The 16,003-nt window shown below is 45.4% G+C and overlaps 1 protein-coding gene across 4 annotated transcripts in view; it reads left to right on the top strand.

The window, feature by feature from the left end:
- The window catches only part of AP2B1 (adaptor related protein complex 2 subunit beta 1), a 77,842-nt gene that overhangs the window by 16,212 nt on the left and 45,627 nt on the right, over nucleotides 1-16,003 (top strand). For all 4 annotated transcript variants that reach the window (XM_039562792.1, XM_039562795.1, XM_039562793.1 and 1 more), the window contains exons 6-9: nucleotides 5,780-5,970; nucleotides 7,970-8,191; nucleotides 9,195-9,315; nucleotides 11,428-11,523. In XM_039562792.1, the coding sequence (XP_039418726.1) occupies nucleotides 5,780-5,970; nucleotides 7,970-8,191; nucleotides 9,195-9,315; nucleotides 11,428-11,523 (630 nt within the window). The remainder of the gene's footprint in view (nucleotides 1-5,779; nucleotides 5,971-7,969; nucleotides 8,192-9,194; nucleotides 9,316-11,427; nucleotides 11,524-16,003) is intronic.

Raw genomic sequence — 16,003 nt, 5'->3', positions numbered from 1 at the left:
AGAGTTTGTCTTCCCAGACCCCTCATTTGTAAAGCTTAATTGACAAATTCATCCATCAGAGACTTGTCTCCTTCCAATTACAGCCACCAGTATGTGCCTGATTTCCAAAGCATTAGTCTTGCTGACCAGATCATTCCAGGATCTCTAACATCAATCAGTGTGCTGGGGATTTTGTTGATATGTGTCTTTGTGTTATTTTCCATTGGAACAGACACTTCTAGCTATTGACAAGCACCATTTGTCAGATAATTTTGTGGTTGTGATGTTCTGTAATTTCGCCACCCCCCTTTTTAGGGCTCTGTAAAGAATTTGGTGCTTAGCTGGTGCTTTTTGCTCAGATCAGAGACAACACATTTGCCACTGGGTGGTGCCAGCGAGGACCTCTGCAAGGAAAACTGCAAAAAAATAAAGCAAAACCTTCCTTGTATGTGTGGTAGGTGCCTGATCCAGACTAGGATCAGACCACAGGGATTTCTGGAAGGAGAATAGAGAGTTGCAGACCCTCTGTGTCTTCCTGTGGAGTTGAATTTCCTGCACTGGGGGCTCAGCTGTGCCAAGGAGAAGCCCCTTGTGATGGAGCCATCCCTGAACAGCTTCTTGCCCACCTACTACAAGAGCTTCAACAGCTGGGGGAAGCATGTTTCCCTGCCTTACAGCTCACACATCTGATTTTTGCAAGGATATGAGAGCAGGAGTGATGTTCTAGTCTGCCACAAAGTGCCATTTTTCTGCAGGGAAGTGCAAAACCCAGTTAGGGCAAGCACGCCGTGGGAAGTATAGCACATAACTTTCCTTCTATTGCCACCTCCATGAAAATTCAGCCCACTTGCAAAAAGCAAGCCAGGAGGTCTTCCCCACCAGGAAGTTTTTTGGGATGTGATCAGGAACTGGGAATGTGTGAGTCTCCCAGAGTTTTAATTTATGTCTGTACATATAAACAAGCATTGACAGTGTGAGAGGCTCATCAGGGCTCTCTGACTTGCATGGTTGAGCCATTTTATAGTCATTGAATCACAGAAGAGTTTGGGTTGGAAGGAACCTTTAAACTCCTCCTGTTCCATCCACTGCCATGGGCAGGGACACCTTCCACTATCCCAGGTTGCTCCAAGCCCCATTCAGCATTTCCAGGAATGGGGCTTTTCTGGGCAACCTGAGCCAGGGCCTCCCCACCCTCACAGGGAAGAATTTCTTCTGTAAAGTAAGAAATGTTAATGGTTCCTGGGCTGTTTCTAGGGAAGCAAAGTAAGGAGGGCTTGGAGATAAAAGTTACGACGTGGACAGGATTAGGGGTCATGTTCTCTGGAGAGCACCTCTTAGGGACCTTCTGGGCACACGGCGTGGTCATAAAAATGAGTGGCTCAGTGAAACACCCATTGATGGATGCTCTGAATCTCCCATCTGGAGGTCTGTGCTTAATGACACAGATGGACCATGCAAGCCCAAAATGCTCTTTGAAATGTCAGCACCTCTCCATTCTCAGAAATGTCTCACGGTGCCTGGCTCCCTTCAGGGCAGCAGCCTCAGCCTCTTCTCTGAGCCCCTTCATTTTTCCTCCTTTTTGTTCATTTTTGCTTCTTTTTAACAGCGTGGCGAGCCAGAGGTTCCTGTTTTAAGCAGCAGAATGTTGTATTTCATTAACTCCATTACACACTTGGTTTAATTTCCAATTAGCCTGGGATGCTAGGGAAATAATCTGATTGCTTCAACTGGTTGGCGTTCTGGATGTGCCAAGCTTCCCTCCTGTCCCCCCAGCCCCTGCAAAGCTTTTCCATGTGGGCTGCCAGGCAGACACACAGGTTTTCACCCACCCCCTTCCCTCCCTGGTGCTGTGTTTTATACCATTTGCTCTGAGCTAAAGGTTTGAGCTGCCAGAAGGAATCTCTTGGAAATCAGAGTGCTCCTACCTCTGCAGCTTCCCGCGAGGTCGGGTCTGGTCTCTCTGGCTGCAGAGGGAGTTTGTCTGGAGGTGGATTTAAAAATGTTGGGTTCTTGTTAAAGCTGTGAGTGTAGAGGTTTGGGTTTGTTGGTTTTGTTTAATAAGAGCCTGGGAGATTTTAGTTCTCCTCATCTCAGTGATGCTTCTCAGAGAGCCTAAATTTATTGGGCAATTCCAGCCAAAAGCAGGTTTATTGTCATTTGGCTCATCTGTGCTCCAAAGGGATGTTGCTGTGGCTACATTTGAATAATGTCATAATGTACCCAGGGTGAACTGATTTACATCCACAAGCCAGGGATCTGTTATTATTATTAATTATTATTAATTCTTCAATCTGCTCTGCATTTTTATTTTCTGGGGGATTTTTAGGCAGATCTTCATCTGGTAGCTCTTAGCTTAAAGTTGGTGTTCTTAATTGTGAGTCAAGTGAGGCGTTTTGCAGTTTTGGAATTTTAAGCTTTAAAAGCTTTTCCTGTTCATTAGTTGTTTGGGCTCACATACCTGTAGCTACAGGGTTGACTTCTTTTTTTCATTATTTTTGAGAGCTCACAATTACACCAGCTGTTAGTTTTATGTACTTTTAGTCTACTGCTTCCAATCTGTGGGATAAATTATACAACTCCTGGTTGGTTTCTCATTTAAAAAAATGGGGGGAATGTTTTGTAAAGGAGAGAATGTTTTATTTGCTAAAGAGACTTAGGGGTTTTTTTTTCCATCAGCCTGTGAAACTTGTCCAGTTCCTTGGTCCTATACCATTTGTAAAGCTTTAGCTTACTTTTGTATGTCCCCCAGCAATTCCATCATCTTTTATTTTAAAGAGAAAATAACTTCTTGTGACTTAACACTTTGTTCTTGCTGTTTAATGTAGTTGGACTTCATGATGTTGTGTTGCTGTGTTAAGGAAGAAGTGTCAACCAAGCTGAAGACTTAAGGTTCAGCTTTGATGTTGCAGTTTTTTGGTTTTGGCCAAAAACCATCTTTCCAAATATTTCCAGTGCCACTTCCATGACTGCCAAAGCACACACTGGATTAGCAGGTGATGTAATACTGCAATTGGTGTTGAATGGTTCTTTATGGACTTTTTTCCATACCTGAGTGATACCCCTCTTAGTGGGGAATGCTTCAGTGCTTGACCTGACCTTTTACTTGGTGGGAGCTGTTGGCAGAGCAGGAGCAGTGTGCTGGAATTGTGCAGTGCTGCCTTGTGCTGCTCCATGTTCCTGCTCCTAACGGAGCCAGTGGCAGTGCCAGGGAAGAGGTGAGCGTGCGTGCTCCAAGCACTGTTTGTGTTGGACAGCTTCCTGAGAGCTGTTTGCCTTTCAGCTGTGCTGTGGCTGTGTGAAAAGCCTTGAAGATGCTAATTGTTTTTGTTGGCATACCACAGCACCATAACGCATCAATATGTTCAGTGCAAATCGCCAGCAAGTCCTTTTTTTAATAAATATTGCTTAAAGCTCGAATTTATCCCCCACCCTTTCCCTTATCTCCTTTTACTTCGTTTATCTCCTTGTCACTGTGGTGCTGAGGTGGGAGGTGAGGAGCAGCTTTAAGTGTGGACTGTAGATTGTAGATCCCAGCTCCTCTGGCAGGACTGAGCTGCTACCAGATGTTTCACAACCCCTCCCAGTCCTTTCTCTAACGCCCAAGGAGACCACAGCCCATGTTCCTAAGTCCATCTTGCCTTCTGCCACTTCCTCATGGATGCTTTTAATGGAATTGTGAGTGGATTGCCATGTGGTGTCCCATCCTCAGCTTTGAATTGGACACATTAATACTCAAAAAACGGACCCAAAAGATTCTAAGAGCAAAACCTCATTCACGGTTTGGTCTCTGGGTTGGAGCTGCTGTTCTCCGTCCATGGGAACAGCATTTCTGTGCATCCTTTGTCTGTGGCAAACACTGGGATAGATCCCATGGACCCTGCAAGGAAGGAAACACAACCACAGCTGCTTTGACTTGTGCTTGCCCCAGGGTTTAGGACATCCTAGAAGTGTCCAAAACCATCTAAATATGGCAACTGGGGACGTGGTTTAGTGGTGGGCTTGGCAGTGCTGGGTTATTGATTGTACTCAATGATTTTGGAGGTCTTGTCCAGTCTCAATTCTATTCTATAATTCTCTTTTAGTTACTAATTTATCAATTACTGCAACAAAGGTAATGCCTGGCAGTGTGAGTGTATTTCCCAGAGCTCCTGTCCCTCAGTACAACTGACAGATCCCTTTCTCTGATACTTCAGCTCTGTAAATTTTTTTGTTAACTCAAATTTTTTTTGCCAAAGTAGTTTCATTTTCTAAGCGCTTTTCCATAAAGATTTTGAACTTTTCAGTTGCTTTTGTGATTTTTCTTCACTTGTAAACTTCCAAAATACAATGATATTAAGTTATTACTTCGTTTTTATGCTGTGTCACATTAACCATTCAGGAATTAGGCAAATTAAATAATGAGGAGAATAAGCAGCCTATCTTAATAAGTTCCTCATTAAAACAGTACAAGAAGAAGACAGCAGCAGCACTGATTGCTAATGATTTTGGTAACAGAAGGCTCACTGAACTAATGAAATTCATAAAATCTTGGATCAAAATCCTATCTCTGACCTCTAGGTGTGAAATGCAAAGCAATCAACATTACTGTGCCTGTGCAATGACTTTGGAATATATTGGTTTAATGACAAGCAGGAATGGGAACAAGGCAGGGAAAGTTCTGGTCGTGCTGTTCTTGTTTTCATTGTACTGCATCAAAAGCATCTTTAGTCATCCAAACAATCAGATGATTTTAGATAAGATGTTTTTTTGCCTTAATCTCATAGAAAATAACACTATAAATCTTAATTTGAGCAGGTATTTACTGGGAGTTAGGCTGGGCATGATATATATTGTAAAATGTCCTGAAAATGCCTCTTCTTAGGGGATTTCAGTTTTGTGTGTCAAACTCAGCTTTAAATCCCTTTTCCTGTCAGTTAAACAAATAAGACTTTAGTCTCATCTGCAGATTTTCTATTTCTGTCTCTGTATTCTGCAACTCTTCTATTTAAAAAAAAAATCTTCCCATGGAATCTGTTGGAATAACTGTTGAATTTGAGTGTGGAACTAAGAATTAGAAATTTGTGCTGCACTCCCACTCCTCATTTGTGTCAAGCTAGACCCTGGACCTCCTCTCTGTGCTTCCTTTCATTTATCCCTGGAAAAGGGAAGACCTTATCTAGTCCTAAGTGCAGCAAGAATATTTTTGGGGATGAGTTGTGCTGGAGTGCTTGCTTTACCATGGCTCCATAAAGCAAAAGCATTTTCTGGAGACTGTTTGAAATTGAAATATAGGTTATTAAAAATTTAGCAGGACTTGCCCATTTTAGGGGAATTGTTTGTTTGCTCTCAAACTGCGTGACCTGCCAGTGCTGCTGCAGAGCTGCAGGCTGCCAGGCACCTGCCAGCTCATTTCTGGATCACTCTTAAGCCATGTGCTGTGGGGAAATTGGGCAAGAGGCACACATTCCTGAATAAATAGGGCAACTGGAGGTTTGGGGACCTTGACTGTGAAGTTGAGCATCCCCTGGAAGCGGGGGAGGATCTGGAGCCTGCAGGAAGGCAGGGTGGAGTTGTTCCCTGTGGATGCCATCTCCAGCTCCTTCCGCAGCAAAGTCTCTTGGGATGTCCTGGGTTCATCCCAGTGAAGCTTTGGGCTCTGCAGGTTGGTTGTGAGGTTGTGCTGCATCCCAGAAGGCTCAGATAACTGGTGGGGCAGCTGGTGGATCTCCAGTTTGCTCCCTGTGTGTACCCAACCCCGGGTCAGTCCCTGCCAAGCCCCTCATGCTGTGCTGACAGGGAACCCCTCCCTCTCTTCCCGCAGGTGGTAGCGAACGCCGTGGCCGCTCTGTCAGAGATCAGCGAGTCCCACCCCAACAGCAACCTGCTGGATCTGAACCCTCAGAACATCAACAAGCTGCTGACAGCCTTAAATGAGTGCACAGAGTGGGGGCAGATCTTCATCCTGGACTGTCTGTCCAACTACAACCCCAAGGATGACCGGGAAGCTCAGAGGTGCGGTGGGTGTTTGGTGACACTTGGGGGCTGCTGGGGGTGTTCCAGCTCTGAAAAGACTTGTGCTGCCACAGTGCCCTGTTATCTCAAATAAGACTTGATAAACTAGATTTAAAAGCAAAGCTACTTTTGGTAGTTTGGGCTGATGCTGGAAACCTGCCCCATCCCTCTGCAGAACCATTTTCTCTGTTTATCTTTTTTTAACTTTTTTTTTAAATTTATTTTAAAGGCTGGTTCTTGTGGGAACTGGCACTAGTAAGAAGGGATCAGCCCAAGACTAAACCTGTTAACAGTGGAAGCACTGTTTGGAGGATTTTCTGGTTTAAAGCAGCGCTTTCATATCTGGTTTTGCTGCTGTAGGAGAAGCCTTTATAGGTTTGTGGGTTTCCAAAGTACTACAGGTCTGAGACTGGAATATTTTCCAACTGAAAATTAGTCTGTGATATGATAGAATTGAAAATAAAGGTAAGAAGTTATTTTTCTTATTGCTCCGAATTTACCTTTGTGCTTTTACCTTTAACTGCAATGACTAAACCTAAATAGAAAGAGTTTAGGGTTTGGGTAGTGGGCTGTTAGTTTGTGCACTTCAAGCCTCTTCCTCATCTGTCTCCAGAATCACAAAAAGCCAGATTGTGTTCCCAAGAAAACAAGGATTCAACCAGAAAAGCAACTTGGAACAGGGAGACTCTCAGATGATGTATTTAATGTAGCTGATGTGGGGACGGAGGGAGAGGAAGGGCCAGAAGCCCACGTGCAAAATCCTGGCCAGGCCATTTGGAATTCGATGGGTTTCTTCACTGACTCTTTTTCTTCCTGAGGCACAAAATTCACTGTTTCTAAGAAACCTGCCAGTAGTGGTGCTGGGTTTTTTTCTCCCCTTGTGTTCTGTTTCTGTGCCAGAAGCAGCTCTTAATGAGTGCTAGAAACCTACAGAGATCTCCAGGGTGTGAGGCCGATGTTATCCCTGCTCTGTCAGAGGGACCACTGCTCTGAACAACTGTGAACATGTCCCAGTTCCTCAGGTGCAATTCCTCTGAAGCGTGGGGCATCAAATTGCATGGGCAGGAACTCCTTTTACTCCTTTGTGTGCAGTTTATCTCCTGATCCTGGAGTCTGCCTGATTTCAGACAGCACTGGGAAAGCCACTCTCCTTTCCAGCAAGGCTGGTGTCACTCCCCTGTGCGTGGGGAAACTGAGGCACAGAGAGAGGAAGCAGCTGGGACATGCAGGTGACCTTGGGCAAGAGGCAGCTGGAGGTGCTCCAGCTCTGACTTGGACTCTTCTGCTCTTCACTGAGCTGTGCTGCTTCCCTTCCAGCATGGCTGAAAGCAAATCTTCCAGGGAGAGAAACTTCAGGAGGCGCAGATGGGAATAAGATGGTTCTGGGTTAGCAATCTGCAGGAGGGAGTGGGAAGAAACTTGACAGATGCTGTAAGAAAGACCATATGAACCCAAACTTCCTTTCTTTTTGGGCTGGGCTGTTTAGGATGCTGTTTGATTACAGGATCCATTATGGCAAGTGGTGAAGCTGAGATTTGGGAGATATTTAGGTCACTCCTTCCTTGTGTATTCAGAGAAAGGGAAATCTTTTTTTGTTGAAATGACAGCAAGCCCCCAAGCAAGCCAGAAGCATGTATCACCTCTGAATGGTTATATGGAGGCTAAAGTGTTTTTCCAGGAGCTGTTTTTGTTAAAGTTCTGTTTGTAAGTGACAGACAAGATCACACAAACAGAAAATACCACCAGGAAAAAGCAGGAAGTGTGGAATTGTTCCTGAGCTGACTGTGGCAGGAGAGAAACTTGAAGCTGTGAGAGAAGTCCCTGTTCGCTTCCTGCTGCGTTCAGGAAAACAGGACTTTGCCCATTCATTGTGAACAAAACCAAATCAAAGTAGTGTCTGAGAAGCTGCCTTCAGCCATGTGCAATCTCCTAAATTTAGATCTGAAATCTTTGACATCCTGAAATCCGTTTGAACCCTTCCTTGTGCCTCTGCCCCCAGCATCTGTGAGCGGGTGACCCCCCGTCTGTCTCACGCCAACTCGGCAGTGGTGCTGTCAGCAGTGAAGGTCCTGATGAAGTTCCTGGAGCTCCTTCCCAAGGACTCTGACTATTACAACATGCTGCTGAAGAAACTTGCCCCTCCTCTGGTGACCCTGCTGTCTGGAGAGCCTGAAGTTCAGTATGTTGCCCTGAGGAACATCAACTTGATTGTGCAGAAAAGGTAAAGGCTCAGGGGGTGTTATTCCTGCCTTGTCAAAGGCCATCTGGTTATCTCAGACCTCCAGATATTGCCACATGCACAGAATTTCTTTTAATCCAGGCTCAGATCCCTTGAGAGACAGATTAAACAGTCTCATGACTCTGGTAGCCTGAATTGATTTCCTTTACAGCATACTTGTGCTGCCAGTTTCATGCAGTATTTCTTTACCTGCCTCTCTTCACCTTCTCTTTATGAGTGGTCAGAATTGCCCTCTATAAATCAAAATGGCAAATAGGAACAGTTCACAGTGACCTGCAGGATCCCACTGTGCCTGTGTTACTCTGTTCAGCACAGAGCCACCAGGCTGCTGACATCCTGGTGTACAGTGGGTTGGGTTTTTTCCCACCAGTTTGCTCCCGTGTTTGTGTTTTATTGCTGCTGTTCCTTGCTGGAAAGGTGAGATAGCTTGGATAGCACTTTGTGATTATATTCAGGGCAGCGGTACTGTGCACTGGCATCTTGCAAGTGAAAGTGGAAATGAATTTGGAGGTTTTGCATTGAGATAAGGATGTTATTCTTTCACTGAAAATGTTGTTTGCTGCCTGTCGTGGTTGGTTCAGCAGTTCAAACAGAGGAAGCAGAGATGTGGCCCTAGAAAGACTTGAATTATGCATTTTTGTATCTAAACAATGTTTTTATCCAAATGTCTTTCTCCAAATTGGTGTTTGCACATCCTAGGCATAAAATCAGAGTCAGAGAATGGTTTGGGTTGAAAGGGACCTTAAAGATCATCCAGTTCCAACCTCCTCTGCAGTAACCTTTCAGGTTACTCCGAGCCCTGTCCAGCCTGATCTTAAACACTTCCAGGGATGGGGAGTCCATGACCTCCCTGGTCAACCAGGACAAAATGACACCATTGTGTTTCTCAGTGACTATTTGGGTAGATTTCTAAAGAAAAGATGCCTTTTGTTACAATAGTTTGGGGTTTTTACCACTCTTGAGTGACACATTATGTTCCCTGCAGGCCTGAAATCCTGAAGCAGGAGATCAAAGTGTTCTTTGTGAAGTACAATGACCCCATCTATGTCAAACTGGAGAAACTGGACATCATGATACGCCTGGCTTCCCAAGCAAACATTGCTCAGGTCAGCTGAGGCACTTCTGCCGTGCTCTGGGAGGGGAAAACCCTCTCCTGGTCCTTGTGTGAAGGTGTTTGCAGCTACTGCTGGAGTTATCCTGGCTTTTAGGCATCACTGTGCCTGGTAGAGTGTTCTGTGCAGTTGTTTAATGGGAGGTGTTGGAGTTTCCCCCATGATTTAAATGTTAATAGCATGGCATGGCTTGCATCGTGACCGTGAGGTGGATCTTGTTTCACTGATGACAATTCCAGGAGGAGAACTCATGGCTCCTGTCAAATGAGTCACTGCCAGTGCTGAGGTTGGAATGAGAGGCTTGTTTCAAGTGAGAGGGGTGTGCCTGTAAGGGAGGCATTCAGAAAGGCCAAACATTATTGAGGTGTGAATTTCAAGTTAGTAAAATTGTTAAACGCTTGCACAGGCGCTCTCCAGAGCTAAAAAAATCCTGCTTTTGCTTAACTCGCTTCCAGAGTGGAAATAGCACAAAGCTGAAGCTAAACTGAATTGAGATTTGCTTTACAGTGTAGATTCTGCTTGTGTTTGATGTTGGTTTAATGCAGATCCCCTCCTTGGAGGAGGTGTTCTCGAGTGCATCCCTGGCCATGAGGCCTAACACTAATGCAGAATGATGAATGCCTCTGGTTAGTGCTATTATTGTCCTATCCTAATTGTCACAGAGCAATTTCATTTAATGTGACATTTTGAAGCAGCTCCTTCAGCTCTCTCCTGTTGTTTTTTGGAACTGAGCAAGGTAATTCATGCCCTTTTTGTGCCGGGAGCATGGAAAATATTTTAAAAATCAGTTTCTATGAGAACATATTCAGAATTTTCTCTTTACTCTTGGTAGGCTCCACACTAATTTGAATTTATAATGTTCCAATAATATGGGCTGTTTACCTAAAAGGCAGTGGTGTCTGGAGGGCAGTCTGAGATCTGCAGACTAATGAATGAATGAATCTCTCCTGGTTCTGAGAAGGCTTTCATAAAACAACACAAGCTTTATCAGGAATGTGTCCTGGAATGAGACCTGAGAGCAGCTTCCACCCACGTCCTCCTGTGCTGCTTGTGGAGATTCTCCATCTCCCTGCCCAAGGCACCAGGGTGGTTCTAGCCCAGGCCTTGGGCAGTGTTTGGGAAGCATCAGCTGCTAAAGGCAGGTGCTCCGAGTGCTGTGCAACATAGATCATCCAAGGAAATAATAAAACTTCCAAACACACATGTCCTGTCTCCTCCTTGCAGATTTATCTGTCTGCAGTCTGGCCCTTCATGGTCTCTTTATCTTGTCATTCTTCTGAGCAATTTGCTTGGATGAGAGATTTTTCAAAGGACTGTCTGGCTTTGTGCTGCTCCCCTCTCCCTCACCATCTATTTGTGACATCACGATTAAATCACTGATGTCATGTTTGGCATGAGAAACTGAAATAAATTGAGCTTTTGAGGGAATATAAATTACATATGGTCTTTTCTGGAAATAACTGTTTGTAAGCTAAGTGATTTAAGACAAAGCTTTTCAGTTAAAGGTCTGTGAGATCCCAGCAGGTCCTGAGTTTAGCCCTTCATCGGTTTCCATTAGCAAAAACACCGAGACAAAATAATAAATCTTGTTTTTTAAGAGGGGAAGTATCTTCACTCTGTTATTAATCTGTGTATAGATGTTCCAGAGTGTCCTCAGATCTCCTCTGCATCTTCCATTTGGATTCACTGGGGATCCAAATGTTCATCTCAGCACAGAAAAGGAGAGATCAAAAATGCTTCTTGCCGAGAGCTTTGCACACAGCAAATGCATTTTCAGTGTAGGAAGGAACAGAAAACTTTAAGTTTGGCAGGACTGATTTTTCCCCAGCTCTTAATCAGAGGAATTGTAAATAATCAAGACCAGACCACTTTTTGACTTTGTGCAGCCTACACCAAGTGTAACCCACACCACTTTGGGTTACACACCAAGTGTAACCAAACCAGTGGGTTTCGGACGGTGAGCTGATGGCAGAGTTTGGCTGGATGTGTGTGGTAGCTGTGAAAGAACATCCTGCTCATCTTCTGGTGTCTGAGCAGCATCATCTGTGAGGGTGGGCTGTTCTCTGAGTGTCCCCAGGGTCTGACATTGGTGTGCTGTCCCCACAGGTGCTGGCAGAGCTCAAGGAATACGCCACCGAGGTGGACGTCGACTTTGTGCGCAAGGCCGTGCGAGCCATCGGCCGCTGTGCCATCAAGGTGGAGGCAAGTATCTCATCCTGGAGGTTCTCTGGGGTTCTCTGTATTCAGAAACAATGATGGGCTTTGCCACCTCATTTCCATGTTGCTGGAACTTCAGTGTTGGCCATCGAGTGGCCTGGATGCATCCTGGTTATGGGCAGAGCACCACTGAACAGGGTGTGAGCCGTGAGGACATCACGGGAGGATGGCGTGCTCCTCTCTGCAGCAGAGCAAGGCAGATAATTCATCCTTGATGGAATATTTTACTGCACTGGCCTTAGTGGAACGATGACCACTTATCCATCCAACTCCTTTAATAGCTGTGGCCTGACCTTTAGAAGGGGAAAGAAGAAGAGATTGTACAGAGAAACTCAGTGTTACGAAACATTTTGTGTCATCCCTCCCCTCCATTTCAGCAGAACAGAACACACAGGCAGAGAATTGCAGAGATTTGGGGCACTTAAATGCAATTTATACAAACAGAGTGACTCTACTTACGTAAATCCACACAACTTGTGGCTTCATTTGGAGTGTGCTCCCTTTTGCCTCAATGCTTATGCAGACAAGTTCGCAGGAACATCTGCAGTTACCCAAAACAAGTCTGAAATGTCCTCTGCTGGTGGAACGTCCACCTAAGTGCTCATAATAGAATATTGTTTTTTTTAGTGATATCTCTGTTAGTTTCGCTGTAAGTGAATCTGAAATGCCTGTCAGGAGCTCAGAAATCCTGTGAAGAGAGGGAAGATTTATGCTGTGGTGTTGGTACTTTGCAGTAAACTGATGACTGAGTGCAAAATGTCACATAAAGTGCTCTAATTTCAGCTGAGCTCATTTAGCTTTTGCTCAAGTGTGTTCCCATGAGCATTGCCTGACAGCAGATTTAAATAATAACCTAATCATGCCTGGCTTAGTGTGGTGTCAGTGCACAGGATTCTCTTGTTTCAGCTAAACTACTGGAAAGCCTGTGCACAGAGGACACCAACTTCTGTCCTCTGGAGAGAATCAACTGCCCTTTTGTGCAGCTCTCTCTCCCTTCCTTCAGCTCTCAAAGGTTTGTCACTGCCAGGGGCTTTCTTTGAAGTGTGGCCCCACAGAACAGGGGTTGCTGCTTCTGTTTCATGTCTGCAGCTCAAACTACCAGAGCACTCCTTCCCTGCTGCATCCAGGCAGGAGCCTGTCTGCATGGAGCCACAACAGTGACAGTAGGAAACCCCCCTGAGCGTGGAAAAGGGCTACAGAGAAGTTTAAAAGGAGCTGGTGACAGCCCTTTTTGTAGCAGTGCTGTGCTGGGGGGGTGGGAATTTGTTTTAGGTCTCAGCAGGGACTTTGTCTCTAGGATTTGGCCATGTGTCTGTCCTAGTTCCACATGGAATGGAGGGTGGTGTATTCCTGCAGCATCAAGGTGTTTTAGAAGTTTTTACTCTTTCCTGCCCTCATCACCCACACTTTTCCCCATCCCCAATACCACAACAATCATATTTGATAAGCAAAGGACTAACAGTAATGCCCCAGTGACCCTCTAAGTGTAATTGTGCCTCTCCATAAGTAATTTTATTCTTGGTTTTTAGCACTGCTCCATTGAAGATGCTGCTGCTAAGGGTGAGGTCTGTTTCCTGCTCTGACAAGAAGCAGATTTAAAGAGGGAAAATACAGAACAACTGATTGCAGTGTCCCCATCCCTAGGTTAATCCCTGTCCCCAGTGCATCTGTGTTTACTAGAGGCTGTTTGCACTGTGAGTTATGACTAATGAAAGAGCATCCTCACAGCCAGCACTGTCCACATTCCCAAGGCTCAGAAATCTCCTTTTTGACGCAGGACACAGCCAGTGGGAGCTGTTGATGAATGAGGATTCACAGAGCACCTCAGCCCTGCCTTCAAGGATCCTATCTTTTGTCTAATTGTCACACCTAGGGGAGTGAGACAGGAAATAAATTTGTCTGCTGAGAGGTGCACCACAGAGCAAACGTTACCTTTGCTCATTGTGCTGGTTTGGGATATGGAACCAGTCCCCACACTGAAGTAGCAAGATGTTGCCCAGGCTTGAGCAGTCACATTGTTTTGGGGGATGTCAGAACATCATGATTTTGCAGGGCAGGGCTGGGTTATTGATAGCTGAGCTCGGAGTTGGCTTGGGTTTATCTACAGCAAACTCTGGTGTAGCTACACTTGCCTGCCTTGTGAATTGGTTTGCCCCAGTGACAGCATTACAGGAAACCATCATGCCATGCTTTGATTGTAAGGAAAACAGGCACCACCCCTGTGGGAAAAGGAAATGAAGTGGATGCAGTAAGAATAGAGATTCCTCTGGAGCAAAGGAGAAGCAGAAGGAGCCATCTTAAGGGGATATTTGTCTCGTTTCCAAGAGACTCTGGCAGCAGCCTGGTTCTTAGAAACCATTGAGGCTTATGGCTGAGCATGATATGTGCTACTTCAGTAATCTTGTGGGCTTTCATTTGGTTTCTGCAGACAAACAAAGCAATTTTGACTTTGGTTGGTTGTCCTTCCTCACTCCAACTTGAAAGCTGTTCGAGTTGGGGCACTCTTTCATCAGTTTGCAGAGCTCTGCTGTCCCCAAGGATGTCCACCTTCAAAAAGTAGTGTGTTTACAAGGGAGGGGGTGAGCTGAGATCTGTTTTGTTAGAGGGACTGCTCTTCTGGGCATGCGCCTACCACTGCTCACTTTCTAAGGGACTCTTTGGCTAAAAATCATTGCTGTGTGTTTCAGAGTGGATGCTGTGCTTTTCCTGGAAAAAAATCATGCTAATCATGCTTCAAAGTGTCTAAAGAAAAAAACCCTAAACATTAATTTGCTTTTCCTTGAATTGTGCAGCTCTTAAAGCTCTGTTAGTTGTAGGCTCTGACAGGGCTGCACTGCTTGTTGCCAGCAGTGACTGGTGCTGTAGGTTCTGCAGAATGACCTTGGGACAGATTTACCCCCATCAGGTCACTCATTAAAATACCAGATGAAAGTTATTGAGATGAAGAGGTGAAATTTCAAGCTCTAAATCATCTCTCTTGCAAGAACTTTGAGCAGGGCTCCCACTGTGACCAAAGTCAAACTGTGTGGAGCCAGGTCTGTGGTCAGTCCCCATGAAGTGGAAGTGTCTTCCAGGTCACAGACTTCAAATCCCTTCTGGAGCAGAAGGGATCAGAGCAGGACACGGTCAGGTTGCCATTCACTGCCCCTGTAGTGCCATAGTACCCATAAAGCTAAGGAGGGAGAGGTGTCATAAAAGAATATTACACCAATCACACACTTTTATGTGATGCCTCTCTTCACTCTGACACCAGTTGTATTGGATTTTTGTTCTGTTTGGTGTGAATTTCAGGGGACAGTCTTATGACTTACTGCCACTTTGCAGACAGAGCAAGTGCTGGTTTGTGGTGTCTCCTCCCTTGGCTGATCCCCATGTCAGTGCTGTGCTGACAGGCCCTGTGGGAGATACCCACAAGGGCAGGAAATTACCAGAAGGTTTTAGTCTCTGACCCAAATTCTTGAGGCTTGTCCTTGAGATTTTTGCCCATTCTCAAAGAACTGATTCCTGTGACTAAAATGCCATTTCACTCCTCCTCCTCCTGCCCAGCCTTTAAGTGCTCTGTAAGTCGAGGGAGCTGTTAATTCACTGGAATTGAAAAATCCACCTACATTGCTGTTGTTTGTGCCCTACAGTGTTTGTCTGCAGCCCGAATCCTTTATGAGTGTTCCGAAGGCGACTGCCTTGGCAGTGTCGGGAGCAGTCTGCTTCTCACATTAATCACCAGCTGTGTAATGAGGCTTCATGTGTGCTCTGCTAATAACCAAATCACTGCCCTTATTTGAGCCTCTCTGGTGCTGAAGTTGGTTGCTCCTGTGATGTCCTGCCTCGCTGTGCTGTTTGGGAATAGACCTCCCTGAATTACCTGCATCTAATGCCACTTCTGGTTCCTGGAGCATGACAGTGTCCAGTCCTTGTTATCTTGCAGTGCCTGTGAATTGTGAACTAATTCATGTGAAAGCTGCATTAGGAGCAGCTGAATTGCTATTTCTAGCTGTATATCCACATGTTGTTAATGACCTCACCCCAAAAATACTGAACCTGTTGCTGCTGGGAGCTGCTTTTTGCTGCTGGTTTTGACAACACTGTTTTCTCCTGCCTTCTGGCTTTGCTAGAAACCTTCCAGCAGTCCCTATCAAAACTCTCCCAGCTCTGATTGTCTGGGAATTGCTTCTGATTCATGGGAAGCCCCAGAGAGCTCATTTAGTGGCCTGTATCAGCCCCAGGGTGATACAAATAGCAGTGTAGGCGATGTTCTCAAGGTCTCTCGTGTGGTGACCCAGCTATCTACTGGCACAGTTGCTTCTCTTACTTTCTACAGGAGCCAGCTGGTGTCCCCAGTGTAACAAACAACCTTTTGTTAACCTGTAGTTCTTTTCTGGACAGGGTTGGTAGCTCTTGTCCTCTTGTTTTCCTCCTCTGGGCCTTTTCTCATACGTGTGCCTTGTTCCTCAGTGTGTGCTGTGGG

The sequence above is a fragment of the Corvus cornix genome, chromosome 19, assembly GCF_000738735.6.
Source record: "Corvus cornix cornix isolate S_Up_H32 chromosome 19, ASM73873v5, whole genome shotgun sequence".
NCBI classification, from domain to species: Eukaryota; Metazoa; Chordata; class Aves; order Passeriformes; family Corvidae; genus Corvus; species Corvus cornix.
The sequence above is the reverse complement of the archived record's forward strand: the minus strand, read 5'-3'. Positions and strand labels throughout refer to the sequence as shown.